Raw genomic sequence first — 14,429 nt, 5'->3', positions numbered from 1 at the left:
CTGTAGCAACAGGAACACCAGGACTGAATACCTGTGAACTCTTCTTGTCTGCTATTCAGGGGTATGCTACCCTGGATGCAGCCAGAGAATCAAAGATTGTGGACCAAGCACATGGAAACTGCAACCACACTATGAAGAATGGCAGAGGCAATGGGAGTGGGACCACTGTTCTTACTTCTTGAAGCTGAAAAAAAAAAATCAAGAGAGCAGTATTTAGGACTCTTTTCACTTTGTAAAGTTTTCTGCATTTGCTAACCCAATCTTTGCCTGGAAAAGCCATTTTCTCAACTATATCTACTACCTTGGCTTGGTTCCAGGAACAAACTCTCATTCCTGAATGATTGTTTCAAGTTCAAAGATTGCATTGACACATTACTGTCCAAAGAGACAAATGCAAGTATTGGTAGTAGACTCACAGAAAGATGGAGATGTGGAACAGGCCCAGTGAGGTCTTCCAGCACAGTTATCCCTATAGCCAGGAAGCTCAGTGTGTTCCTTGCCAAAGGATACCTTTTCTCCCTTCTATCTCAGGAGAGAGATCAGGGTAAAGCAGCAATAATTTGTTTACACTTATCTCAGTTTGACAAAGATAAGTAGTAGCTTGACAAAGTAGTAGTGGACTAGAGTAGTCCTGAGGCTGGAAGTGTAGCAGCCTTGCAAGCCACCAGCATAAATATCTGGGTTCAAACTGCCAGCAAATCTCACCTGCCTTTGCAATAAGAACACTGGGGACTCAAATGAATGAGTCCTACAACATCCTTGCAACAGCACCTGGGATAAATGGAGGCTGCAAAGAACCCTGAGACCTGATGTGTATCAGGTGGCTTCATCTTTACTGACCTGTGGGGTTCTCCCAGGTTTCACAGCAAACAGGTAAAGGCTGGGTTATTTGGCTCTCATAGTGGGCAAGCTACAGATTTGGCCTTGAGTGTGATCCTGTGTAGGTGCAGCCAGTGAGGGCTGCTTGGGGTAGTGGAGACCAGACTGCCCTGTGTCCCCACCATGTGTGAGAGGCAGTATACAATACCTTCCACCAGCTGGCAGTGGTACTTGCTGTAGTTCCCCACCGAATGCAGATGCAGCCGGTTACCGTCCTGTGTCTGAACAAAGCTTTTGACAAGAAATATCTCGTAAGGGGGAATGAGGACTTCCTTCTCAGATGTGTAGTAAGAAAAGCCTTGCATAGCTGCTCCCAGGCAAGTGGTCACTGTGAACAAAGTTTCATTCCCAAACTTCTGGGCTTCACTCCTGAGGCGGGAGGTGGAAGTGAAACGGCCGAATCGCACCCTGCTGCCTACCGTGGCCTCAATATATAAGTCTTTTACACCCCTGTGTACCTGGTAGCACTTACGTTTCCCCATGTTTTCCTTGCTGCTCTGCCATTCCTTCATTATCTGGATGGCAGTTGTTAGATAAAAGTGAAAATATTTGAAACTGAAGTTGTGCCTGTAGTGCTCTGGAGAGATTCCTGCTGTAGATGTAGCCCAGTTCAGCTGAGAGTGCAGGGAAGAGTTCATGGTGTAAGCCATGAGGACTATGGCATGGCTGTCATGCATCTCCCTCAGCAGACCTACAGGGCTCTTTAACAAAGCCTCCTGAGCCTTCTTCCAGAGACTCAAATAGTCCTTGTTAGCAGCTATTTCCTTTTGAAAATAGTCTCCTTGCTCCAGTTCTTCCATCATCTCCTCTCTGCATCCCAGATACTGGTCATCAAAAGAATTCAGCGCCATATCCATCAGGATGTGGGACATAGCCTGTAACATAAAACCAAATTAAAATTAGCATCAGAAGTATGAACTTCTTGTGTATCTCCATAAATGCAAGCCAAGTTTTTCTCTACCCTTTTCTTGTTCGTTTGCCATTACTGGCAGAGCAAGCAAGGCAGGTAGGCAACTTAGGCAAGACCTTCCTGTGAGCAACCTCAGGTTATTGCCTATACATCACCTCAGTCAGATGCCAGTTAGGATACCAGAGTTCTTATTTGATGTGGATCAATCACATTAAAAACTTCAGGAGAGTTGGCCCTTCAGAGGGTGATGGTATAAAGCCTGCAGGACAGACCCATGGTCCATTTATATCAATATTCTGCCCAGGGTTATTAAATGGTTTTGAAGAGGGAAAGAATAAGCAAAATAATGTGTTAGGGGCAGTGTAACCTGAACATGGAGCCCCTGCTGGTCTAGTGGTAAAGACGCCGCGCTATCACTGCGGAGACCCGGGTTCGATTCCCGGTCAGGGCCACTCCCGGGCAGGTGGGGCTCGTTAGCCCTTAAAGGCAACCCACCTACGTCCTAAGGACCTCGCTGCCACCGTCCAAGCTCGCTTGGCCCCGGCAGATGAACCTTAGGATTAAAGGGTGGGCTCAGTTCCGCGCACACTGTGTCTCACCTAAAAAATCCAATGCGCAGGCTGGAAGGTGGAAAGACCTTCCCCGGATCTTCGCTCGCGAAGACTGGCCATTATTAACCTGAACATCCAGAGGTGAATGTCTTCTTCATGTCCTTCCAAATCTCTAAGAAATTGTGTGATTTATCGTATTGTTCCTTTTGCTTTTTGATCACCAAGTAGACTAGTCAAGTGCTGTAGTCAGTTAATACTTGAATTTTACAAGTAGCTAGATATTCACTTTAATCTCAAATATTCATCCTAAACACATAACCAAACTGATACCTTTCTTAGCCTCTGAAGTTATATTGGCCCATAAGCTATACAGGGATTTGGTTTATTTCTCATTGAATTCATAATTGTTTTGAGCGAAAGCTAAAAGGCCATCAAAATACACAGAGTGTTATTTTCACTGTCCCATCCAACAACACTCTCTTTTTGTCAGAGCCTCAGCTGAGACAGGTGGGAAACGGAGATGAACAATTCCATGAGGTCTCTCATAAACATACTGTAGGAAACCATCTGTCTCTAACCAAGAGGAAATTTCCAACAAAGCAGTTTAAAGGAATTAGGACAGGTAAGAAATGGAACAGAGGAACTGAAAGCAGAAAAGTTAAAATTTAACTCAAAACTCCTTAAAGAAACTGTTTCAAATGGGAAAAAAATCAAAAGTTTATTTCAGTGAGGTAGGCAGTTTCACCATTTCAAATAAAGAACAATGTTTATTTACCCTTTTAACCAATGTTTGTGAGGACATCAGCAACAGGAGGCTGCCCAGCAGCACTAGCTTCCTAGAGTCCACCCAAGGCACTGGAAAGAACATTTTGTTCAAGAAGAGGTCATTTACATCTGTTTCTTTCCCTTTTTTCTTGAACTGGAAAATTTTGCAGTTTGTAATTTGCATTCAGGTTTTGGTGACAGTTCTTCAACCAAAGATCATTCATCAGATTCTCACAGCAGTTCAGAAGTCATTAATCAATCCAAGCAGACAATTTATTGGTAGAAGTGTGCCCGCAATCCATAAGGAAGGGTCTGGTTGTACCAAATCCAGCTGCTGTGAGTGTCCATCACCTTGACAGTTCTTTTAATTCCAAGGTATCCAGTGTTCTTGTCTTGCAAAAGGGAAGAAAATCATGGCTTGGAGAAGTCTAAGGCAGTTGTCCCCTGAGGAGTGATGTGTCAAGATGAGTACTCCCTGGTCAAGAGCTTAAAAAGACCTTTTAAAGAAGTTGGCTTTCATAAAGCCACCACAGAAATGCAGGGTAGGTTGGGATCCCATCTGGAAGCAGAGATAACCTAACTGTCCTTCTCCTCCTTATCACCCCAGTTTTCTAATCATGTGCTGCCAATCCTACCCTTACACCACTGCAGAGCAGCACCTTGTTGGACTGTTTATATTGGGTACGTGCAAAAGGAGTGTGTAAATGCACACTCTGTACTGAGTCAAACCCCTCTCAAAGCAGCTGCTTTCCAGACCCCTCCCAAATAACAGCAGAGAGTTATTCACTTTCAAAGCCCCATGGCCTCTGATAACTATTCTGTATGGAAAAAGAATCAAGAGCTGTCAGGGCCTTGGTTCTGACCACAGAGAAGTAAAAACCATTTTCCATGGCCTGCTAGTGATAGGCTGGGTGAGGGGTGCACCTCCAGACATAGTGTGATTCCCTGAGGTAAGAGATGTTTGTGCAGATGCTTAGATTCTGTGGACAGAGAGCATTTGCCAAATATTGCTGAAATAGGGTGAGAGGTGACATAAAGGTCTCACACTGGGCTGCTTCCAAAGCAGTCGATGCTGCTGACAATATCTGTCACCACTGGGGACATAAGATGATGGCATGAATAATGATACAAAGTGATAGATGAAGCCTACCTACTTCTCCTTTTTGGAATTTCTCTGCTATCTTGGGCTGTATTTCAGGAAGTCGTTGTTTGACTGCTGAAAGTGAGTACACAGGAGGGTTTGTGAATTAATTCAGAGGCATCTCCTCTCCTGCTTGTGTAGAGATAAAACAGAGTGAAACTGAGATGTGTTGCTGTGAGATCTTGGCAATCATGATAAACAGCCCCACGTAGATGTCAGTGCAGCTGCACATACTAATAAGATTATGTCCTGGGTTTTCCCTTCTGATCTCTTAGTGTATGTTTAGTATGAAGGGAATCAGAAAGAAAGGCCACTGAATTTGCATTTTCAAATGATTTAAAAGAAACGCAGTGTATTATTAAATACAATAAATACAATGGCCATAAGATGGCAGCAGAAGATTTGTAGTGGAACTTGGACTTGGAACTGCACTAACCAAGCAAAAATCGAATTCCTCCATTTCAGCAGTAAATTAGTAATGTGATCTGTGCACTCAGATCACCAAAGGTCATGACTTCAGCCCACATAGGGATCTGGTGACAGAGTAGATGACATAATGGAGGCCCCCCATTGCAACTTGCTTGAAAACAATATTTACTGAGAGACAGAATGATGCAAACATAGACAGGAAACTTTTTGTGCTAACCAAACCATACAACAACAACAAAATCCTTATTTTATTATTACACCAGACATTAGGATTTCACTAATCTCTCTAGTATTTTTCCAAGCAAAAATTTCACTTCTTCCAATAAGCACTCTGTTCATTTTTACTAGATGGTGTTCAGAGGGTAGTTTTGCTGTGAGCAGTGAAGCCCCATCAGTTTATTACAATAGGGGAACTATTTACAGGTCATGGGTGTTTGACCAAGACATGCAGAGATATTTATTAAGTGTCTTCCCTTTGGCCAAGATCAGCACAACTGGTACAAGTCACAGCAGCTTGCCAAACGACACGCTCACACTCCTGCTGGCAGCCATCTCTGAGGATTTATCCTGTGTCCTTACTTCAGGGCAAGGTCTTTCAAAGAAACACTGAACTGGGTAGATGGTGAACCAGGAAAAACCTGGACCTTCTTTCCCTCACTATCACTGAGTGCTGGAACTACAACCTGAATTTCGATGTAATCACTTCTGATTCACACTGGGGCACGGGAGGAGAGGAGGAAGACTCATGCACTGGATTCCTGCTCCTTAGGGTTCACAAAAGCAGGCTGTACCTTCCAGGCATCTTTTTAACCACAGGTAAAGGTTGTACAGAGAAACAGAGAGAAGCAGCACACCGACCTGCTTTCATAAGCAGTGTTTATTGCAATCTGCAGCTGAGGATGGTTGCACCAGCTTACACGTAACAAGAGACTTGATCTCTGTCAGTCTGCTGAGGATCAGCAGTCCTTTTCCTTGCAGGTGTGATCTGCCATCTACCTCTCAGGGAAGGAAAGCTGACAGAGCATATTAAGGAAGGCTGTGCAGAAAGTGCTAAGGTATAACACTAATACCAGAGGACAGAATGAAGTAGTGCAGAGGGAAGACAAGATGTATATAAATACACACATACATTATATATATATTTAGATACAAGTTGTCTTGAATAAATGAAATGCTGACCCAACTTCAATACATTCTTGAATCAATTTTCTTTCTGTTTATTCCATAACCTTTTTTTTTTTTTTTTAGCCGCTTAGACACTTATAGTTTCAAGCATAAATGCAATAGCATTAGAGAGGAACAGGTTGGGGTTTTTTTTGTTCTGCCCGGGTATGTTCAGTTTCACCAGAAACCAGTTAAAAAAACCAACCAAACAAGAGATTTCCAAGTTGCTTTTTACAGACAGTCACCGGATACAGTGTACAAATGGAAGAGCTCATCTAAAAGGAGGAAACGCTCCTTAAACATTCCTTTGGGGATTTCTTTGTTGATGCTATACTGGCAAATTTTGTGACAGAATAATCAGAAGAGTGTACCGGAACCTGCTTTCTGTCTCTGCAACAGTATTTGCCCACTTCTATCTTTACAAAGTGATCCTACTGTGATGCATGCTTTGTGAAATTATACTATGTGAAAATACGAAACTTTCCAGTAATTCTAACAGGAGGTGGCTGTTCTTCGTTCTTCCCAGTGAGCATCCCAGGATCAGATCCATCACATTTACACACATTGTGTAACAACATCATAACTGGGACATTCTTCTACAATCTCCCTGCATTTTTCAGAAAAGGACAAGAGGTCTAGTTTTGTTTCTAAGGCATGCAATGATTTTCTTGAGACCAATCACCATTTTTTTCACCTATTGTGTCCTGGGGATTCAGATGGAAGGAGGCAAGACAGAGTCTTCTGGTGAAGCTCAAAATAACATGGTCTCTCTAAAGAGAGACTTTTTTAGATGAAAGGAAGAAACCTAATGCAAGCTCAACAAGTAGGATAATTACTGCCTTGCATTCCAGCTGGTTAAGGAGACAATGAAAGTAGATGCCAGTCTAGATATTTTTCTTCCTTCCTTCCCACCCACAACCTTCTTTCTCCAGTGGGGCTCAGAGTGTTCCAAGCCAAACAAATGAAGAGACTTTCCCATCCTTAGTATCTCCCAAAGAAACGGTTGTAGGCCAAGGAAAATCCTATTTGGTCAGAGAGATAGTCACAGGGAGGATAATTTTCACAGCGCTCGTGCATCTGCTCCATTGGATTTTTATAATACTCGAAGTACCTGGAGTAGACAAAGACAGAGATACCATTCTGCAGATTCAGTCAATGCAGTTGGAGATGGTTCACACACCTGACACTGGCATGAAAGGAGTGATACTCCAGGGTGCCCCAACAAAGGATAGCTCATGCTGAGTTAAATATCTACTTACATATAACCAGGCTACTTGATCAATGCTGGGAAACCAAAAAAAAAAAAAAAAGAGAGATTGAACCCATCGTAAAGCAACTGCTCTGGAATTTTCATCAGCAAAGGAGGCCACAAAAGCAGTTAGCGTCTGGGGTTTTTTTGCCTTCAATCCCACTCCCCAGCTATGCAGATATATTTTTTGTTCTTAGTATTATTAATTTTATTACATATTTATTCTTTATTTCCTGCTTGCATTTATTTTTATTCAGTTTCTACTCACTTTCGCACTAGCCATTATTTTCCTTTAGCTTTATCACTTTTCTCTCATCATCCTCACTTCTGTTGTAGACAACAGCACTAGCCCCACACAGATTTTTTTTTTTTTCCCCAGGATAAGCATGCCCAAATCTTTTAGTCTCAGCTCTGGATGCCCTTCTTAGCTCTTCTTCCAGGTTTAATTAATCTTTCCTGAAGACTGTACACAACATCACAGGAGTCTCACTACTACATTGTGAATTTTTACTTTATTTCTGTATTGGAAATACCCCACTGCATGTTGTTGAATTCATATTTCTGCATCAACCTTATCTCATCATCAACTAATACACCAGGATGTCTGTCTACCTCTGTCCTTCCTAATTAATGCTTAGAGCAGAAACTACTTTTACAATACCCCACCTGTAAGGGGGTTGTCGGTACAGACAGTACAGTTGCTGCTACTGAATTTCATCTTGATTTTAATCACTGCAGGTTTCACCATCAGCTCAGTCCTCTGCTACAGTACTGTGATCCTTCCCTCTACAGATGGGGCCTCCCAATCTTCTATTATCTAAAAACAACATTACCCTTCCAGTCCAAAGATGGATTGAATAAAAATCCCATGTAGGCGGAAGAGTACGTTAACAACCCCTTCCAGGAAACATATGAAGAACACCCTTGCATTACCTCAAAATTTTCAAATAGCTAGTATTTCTCCAAATCTTTATGTCTGGGATTTCTGCACAAGTAGATGTATGATCTATAGCTTCAGAAAGAACAGCCACTCTGATCTATCCTCATTCCTGCAAAAGAGCTGTGCTTCCTTTGTAGGAAGCCAGAGGCAATGACCAAGGTTCTGTGATTCTCCTTATCCTGGAAATTGGTTCTGATGACCCTGTAGGTTAGAGCAGCTTCTAACTTGTATCCTTCTGTCCTCATGGCTAGCCCAGACAGTTAGGATTGTCTTTCTCCCTGGGAGGAATACTGGAGTCCAGCTATGAGCTCTCAGAATGGTATTAATGCAAAAAGAACCATTTATCCATCACTGTCTCCTACAGCCTTTTTCCTCCAAAGCATGAAGGTAATAACATAGATGTACTACAAAATAATGCCTTGTCATGTCCTATTGCCTTCCTGCCCCCTCTTCCAAACAGGTCCAGAGTCCAGCACTCAGCCCGATTCCTGAGTCATTACCGTTCATAGAGGCTGGATCTCTTCTGCCTCTTCACAAAGGCATTGGCAACTTCTTTTTTAATCTTGATGCCTACCAAGAGAGAACACTGCAGGTTAGAGATGCAGGGCCATGGTCTATGAAACAGAGACCAGCCTAACCTCTGAAAATGGAAAGTCTACTCTCTTCACAAGCAGATGACTGCTACAAAGCATTCTAATGGCCTGTTCATCTCTCCCCACCCCACTATCCGCTCAAGGCCCAGCAGCTGGGCTCTCTCCTCACTGCAGCCTTCACATCTCCATGGAGCAAGGGCTTTTTCTGTCATAAACTCCACTGCCTTATCATACAGCATGATCTGAATCCACAGCAAATGTGCAGAAGGCATAAAATATGAATAAGAAGAAAAGAGAATGGCACCCTCTCTCCCTGGTTTGCTTAACTTCAGAGTCTTGGCTTTCTTTCTATATTGTGATTCAACTGAGAGTGATATGGGATACCAACCACCAGACCTTAAATTGCTTCCAGTAAGCCATGAGCAACAGGCAGTAACACCAATGCTCACACGTACAGGGTTCCATGAAAGGTAAAGAGTACAACATAGCGGCAGTAAACATCACACAGGGAGAAATACACCCAGGGAGAAATACACAAGATTCCAGTGTTCAGGACCTGGAGAACATGACAGGTCTTTCAGCTAAAACAGCACTTGCCCCTGCTCTCCACTAACACGCCGTTACTTGTTGCTTATTTGCTCCCTCGATTCGTGGTTGTGCAAACACTATGGTGCTTTGAAGCCCCCCATGAACTTGAGGCATTTCATTCCCCATCCTCATCCAGGGCTCAGCACAGCACAGCCTCACTCCATGGAATCATCCCACACCAGCAGAGATGTGCACAAATGCTGGCACAGCAGCCACACAGGCAGCTGCACACCAATACTCATTTCAGCATGGAAACCAGAATGTCAGTCATTGCTGTCACTGGTGGGAAGAAGATTCTAAGACCTCTGTCTGTGGGGAGATGGTGGAGTTTGTTCCTTCCCTCGTCATCATTAAGTGTTTGGCTGTGTTTCTCTTTGGAGGTGAGAGGTGTGCCCTCTCTAGCAAGCTGAGGTTTAGTCTGGATCAAAATACTGACTACACAGAAACTGCCAGTTAATGAGCTGTCAGAAACCACCACCTTTCCCTGAACACTCTTTACACTTCTTTTTTTTTCTTTCCCAATCTGTGTTTGTATTGGCTCACTGGAAAAATACCAGCTTTCATGCTCCTCAGTAGCAATGTTATCCTTTAAAATGTGAGAAAGGAGAGTCAGGGGAGAACGAAAGGGATTTTCCATACAGATTTCTGCCAGGATCAGCTTGCTGCAAAAACTGTGAACATCCCAAGGTGTGCAAATCCCCATGTCCCAGGTGACGGACAAGAGGAACTGCAAATCCCTCATGTTGTGGAATTTGGCAGGGATGTCACAGTCCATTGCCATGGGCAGGTTCTGCTCTCTCAACAATCTGGGGACACAGCAGTCACTCTGGATAGGCCTCTAAAGCCAGCTCAGAGCAGGGTGATGGGCCATGCTGCTCCACCAACACAAACCTGTTTCACAGAGGGTAGATGCATCCAGCTCCTAACAAGCTGCAGGACTCATGTGCTGCCAGGGGATTGCTCAGGGATTGTGGAGATGCAGGCTATGGCACTAGCACACCCGGAGCAATGCTAGCCTGTAGGGACAGTGACCTCCCTCATGTCACCTGCTCACGTGTGAAAGGCAGCCTCCCTATTTGCTGCACCTCGGGGACTGCAGCACTCAGGGAGCAAAAAGAAAACAGCTAGAGGGACTCAGCATGGTTCTTCTTCAGCCCTTGAACCTGTCAAAGGGGAGAAAGGAGGCAGATGCAGTAGAATAGAGCTGAGCATCAATCACAGTGCTATACTCACTGTCAGCGCTGAGAGATCCTGAAGGCTCTTTGGGATCTGGAAGACAGACAGACAGAAAAGAGTCTGCTTGGGCTGATTTAGACTATCCTCCTCTGCTGTACTCTGTAACTGAAACATACCACTGAGTAGCTGGGTCCAGCTCGTCCCACTTACCTAGAAGGTCTGTTTCTCCCAAAAGAGTTTTATTAACACCCACCATTTAGAGACAGACTTCACCAACATGGCAAAATTCATCCATTATGTCTGGATTTGTTTCATTTCAACTTCCTCTGAGACAGGTTAAATGACACAACAAACTTATAACCACTGTGAAAGGAGGAGAAAAACCTTCCTCCTTCTCCCTTCCCACCCTTACTAAGAGTAGGGACAAGTAGAGTTAGGGGACCATTTGGACAACCCCCAAATTTTGACAGAACATGAATACAACTTAGTGTCTCCTCTATCTTTGGAAAGGTACATTTCCTCTGGAGGGAAATCACAAGCCATTGATAGGGAAGAGGAATAGATCCAAAAATTTGCAACATCTCTGTCCTCACAGCTTTCTGGCATGAGATTGAGGTACCTGGCCCACCAGTTCTCTCAAGAGCAATTTACACACAGTATTTCTGTATTCAGTCCTGATCTTAACCCATGGTGCCCCCTGCAAACCCAAGAAAAGCATCCTCTAAGAGCTCCTAACCTGGGCTCTCACACACTGCCCTATTTTACAATTTTTTTCTTCCACTATTTCACCATACCTTTTTTCAACAGTGTCAGTTCCACCCAAGCCACCAGGTATTTGGCACAACTGTATTTTCAGGCACAAAGAAGAACTCTAGAGACCAAAAAAATAACACAAAAAACCCCCAAAAACCAGCCCACAAAACAAGCAACCAAAAAAAAAAAAACCTCACACTAAAAAAAGCGCCAAAAACAAAACAAAAATTTTGTGCAAAAAGTGCTATGTGTAGTTCTATTTTTAAGCAATGTATGCATTCCTTTGATTTAAAATAAAATAAAATTAGGAGTTACTCCTAGGCAATTAAGCATTCTGGAATATAACAATGACTAAAAAAAAAGGCAGATATGTACTTGAGTGAAAAAGTAAGAAAGAGAAGGAAAACATTGATTAAAAAATATATTTGCCAGAATTGAATCATGACATATCAATGCCAAGGACTGAACAGAATTTAAATCAGAATGAGGTAATACAGAAAAAGACAGACCTCTCTCCTGATCAGCTGCATTTCCTGATGTATAGGAAAGCACTCATTTTCAGATCTTTCTCCTCTTCCCTCTCTCTTCATCAATTATAGAGCTGCCACTACATTACTCTCTTTTCATCATGCAGTCACTGTCACTGAATCACCTTCAAATGTGATGCGCTCATCTCAGTGGAACAACTCACTGTTTTTTAAACAGGAATAAGAAGGTGTATTTCCCTCCAATTCTCCACATCCTACATTTACCTGCAGGGGGAAGCTTGACTTGGTGCCTATCTCTGTGATCCTACAGCACTCCAGGACTGGCAAGGCACAAAATCCCTCTCCCTATGGCTGACACAATTCTGCCTGCAGCTCAACCCTCTTACTCAAAAGTGAGCATCCAGCATACCTTTGCCACTTCACCTAAATGATAAACTTGTTCAATTCTTAAACATAATAAAATGTTCAAGTTCTCTGCTGCAATTCAATAAGCAACTGAGGTGGGGGCTGAGTAGATGTTGACCAGTGGAAGAAAATGTCTGGCAAAAGATGGGTCCCTCTGTTCCCAAGCCCACTCTCATTCCTGACTCTGTCTCTCTAGCAGAGATCTGAAGTTGTGCAATGACTGGTGGTACATCTCCTCCCTCCCAAAGCTGTCCCAGAGTAAAGGGAGGCTGGCGGCAAGTTGCAGGGTTGAGCAGTGATCCCAAGAGCCTTCCTGGGAAGATGTCCCCTTACCTTGCTCACAACAGCAGAGTGTTGCCATGGCCAGAGTCACGATCAGCAGTGCCAGCAGACTCCTCATGTCTTCTTTGGCTGTGCTAGTCTCCCTAACCTCAGAGCTTTCCTGGAGGTTACTGAAGTTCTCCGGGGCTTGCTTTTGGGCAGCAGTTTATATCCTGTGATTGCTTGGAAAGACTGGGGATCTGGCTTGTGTTCCTGGCACTCCAAAACAAAGCCCGTCCTTAGGGTCAGGGGATACTGGATCCTGGCAGTCATTTTGACATCCATCTCAGGACTCGAGGCATTTCCAGAAGATTTTATCAGAGGTTTTGAATGGGACTGTTGAAGAAAAACAACTGGATAAAAAAAAAAAAAAAAAAAAAACAAACAAACAAACCTGTAAAACATTTTGCATAGGGCAAACACAGTAGATTTTCAGACAGTTTCACAGTTTCATCAAACCACTTTGGAGAGATGAGATTTTTATAGTGTTGAGAACTTTGGAAGTTAGTTTGAAGGAGGGTCTTTCATTTTTCTTCCTGGAAATCTTCCGAGTTTCAAAGCTTTATTTTGGTTTTTCTTGTCTAAAAATGAAATAAACATTGAGACTCTAAAAGTGTTTTATTCTTCAGGATTGCAGTGGTTAAAGTTGCTTGGTACATCAAGAGCTTCGCAGAGGCTCTCCTACAGCCTATCTATCAATGACTCCCACACTCCCAAACCCACTATTCAAGTTCCCAAAGCCATGACTCACAAACAGCACAGTACTTATAATCTTCCTCCACTTTTTATCCAGTCTTCCTCAGACCCATGTGCAGGGGATATTTCCAAGGGTTATAGGAGTACAGTTTAAAAGGCTCCCAAGGGCAGTCAGAGCCATTAGGGATTTTGCCAATTATTAGAAACAGTCTTTTATCTTAAAGAATTTTCAGGATGAAAAAAAAACCAAGTTAATTTCTCTACAGTCCAGGAAAGACGAATATATATATATATATATATACTAACAACTTACAGCAAAAGTTGTTGTATATATATTATTACAGCAACAGAGCAACAGTTTAAAAATAAATAAATATCTAAAAATAATAGGTATTCTAGGAAAGCTGTGCTTCCAGATGAATACTTGAAATAATCTAAATAAATAAATATACAATTCTAGTAATTCAAATAGCTTTATTTGTCTTCCCAGCTTTTCCCAAGCTTTCTTACCAGCATGTAGTCTCTTAAAAGAGTTCGATTATTGCTCACACTAATGAAATCCCACAGAAATCGCTGGTATTCATTATTTATACTGCTTAACTGGAGGTTGGAGTCACAAGATATTTGTGGACACAGACCCAGACAGCATTAGCCCTGTGCCTTCTGTTTTGGTGGTGTCACAGTGTCAAGTCAAACCCAGACACTGCAGACTTGTTGATTTTAGGGTATGCAAGTTTGCTCCGGTTGGTGATCATAAGATTTACTTCCTTGGGAACATGCAGAGCAAGTGTGGGTGTGAATATACCTAATCCAAATAGGTTTTTTTCCTTAAACTCATTTATCTCTCACTTTTTCCCTTGGACAAAACTTTAGCAACAGGCAGGATAGAGTTTCCTATCAGAAGTGTTTTCAATAAATAAATCAATCACATTTCTTTCCAAAAGTTCCGTTTCAAAGCTGACGAAGCTTTGAAGCATATTTTGGAAGAAGATGCATATTTCTAATGTGCCAGGTAGATTTGGCTCTAGACTTAATTTCACAGATTGGTCAACAACTTGATACTTTATACCTCATAGCCTTTGATAGCACGCCATGAACTTTTCCCACTTCTATAATTTACAGGTGCCTGTGTGAGCCTGGAGGCATAAATGTTCAAAATGTCTGTGCTGAGATGAGATAGATGTTATGTCTCCTACACACCACACACCAAGGAGTGTCCCAGCTGCTGTGGCTGACCAGCCCAGAACAGTATTGAGTTCCTGGGCATGTCAGCACTGGTGCTGTCTGGCCTGGGGACAGCCTATGCAAGGTGTCCTGGTGAAGGTGGTGGCGACAACCCAACCACAGTCATGCTCACTCCTCAGTGGTCCAGGAGGTGCTC

At 42.9% G+C, this 14,429-nt stretch overlaps 2 protein-coding genes across 3 annotated transcripts; both read right to left on the bottom strand.

Annotated features, from left to right (window-relative positions):
- Positions 1 to 39: 39 nt before the first annotated feature.
- On the bottom strand, positions 40 to 3,517 carry ART4 (ADP-ribosyltransferase 4 (inactive) (Dombrock blood group)). Its single transcript, XM_050324419.1, has 3 exons — positions 3,116 to 3,517; positions 1,028 to 1,754; positions 40 to 184 (listed from the first exon to the last, which is right to left on the bottom strand). Exons 1-3 carry the CDS (start codon positions 3,287 to 3,289, stop codon positions 90 to 92), a joined length of 996 nt encoding a protein of 331 aa, XP_050180376.1. The 5' UTR covers positions 3,290 to 3,517; the 3' UTR covers positions 40 to 89.
- A 1,142-nt stretch (positions 3,518 to 4,659) lies between these two features.
- Positions 4,660 to 12,722, bottom strand: LOC126645110 (osteocalcin-like). Of its 2 annotated transcripts, none has more exons than XM_050325098.1 (4): positions 12,365 to 12,722; positions 10,443 to 10,478; positions 8,529 to 8,598; positions 4,660 to 6,950 (listed from the first exon to the last, which is right to left on the bottom strand). In XM_050325098.1, exons 1-4 carry the CDS (start codon positions 12,429 to 12,431, stop codon positions 6,821 to 6,823), a joined length of 303 nt encoding a protein of 100 aa, XP_050181055.1. In that variant the 5' UTR covers positions 12,432 to 12,722; the 3' UTR covers positions 4,660 to 6,820. The 2 variants fall into 2 exon arrangements, with proteins under 2 accessions (XP_050181055.1, XP_050181056.1); XM_050325099.1 differs by having other exon boundaries at positions 6,808 to 7,123.
- Positions 12,723 to 14,429: the final 1,707 nt, after the last annotated feature.

The sequence above is a fragment of the Myiozetetes cayanensis genome, unplaced genomic scaffold, assembly GCF_022539395.1.
Source record: "Myiozetetes cayanensis isolate MyiCay16 unplaced genomic scaffold, myiCay2020 scf3, whole genome shotgun sequence".
In the NCBI taxonomy this organism is placed as follows: Eukaryota; Metazoa; Chordata; class Aves; order Passeriformes; family Tyrannidae; genus Myiozetetes; species Myiozetetes cayanensis.
This window is presented reverse-complemented; position numbering and strand designations above follow the sequence as displayed.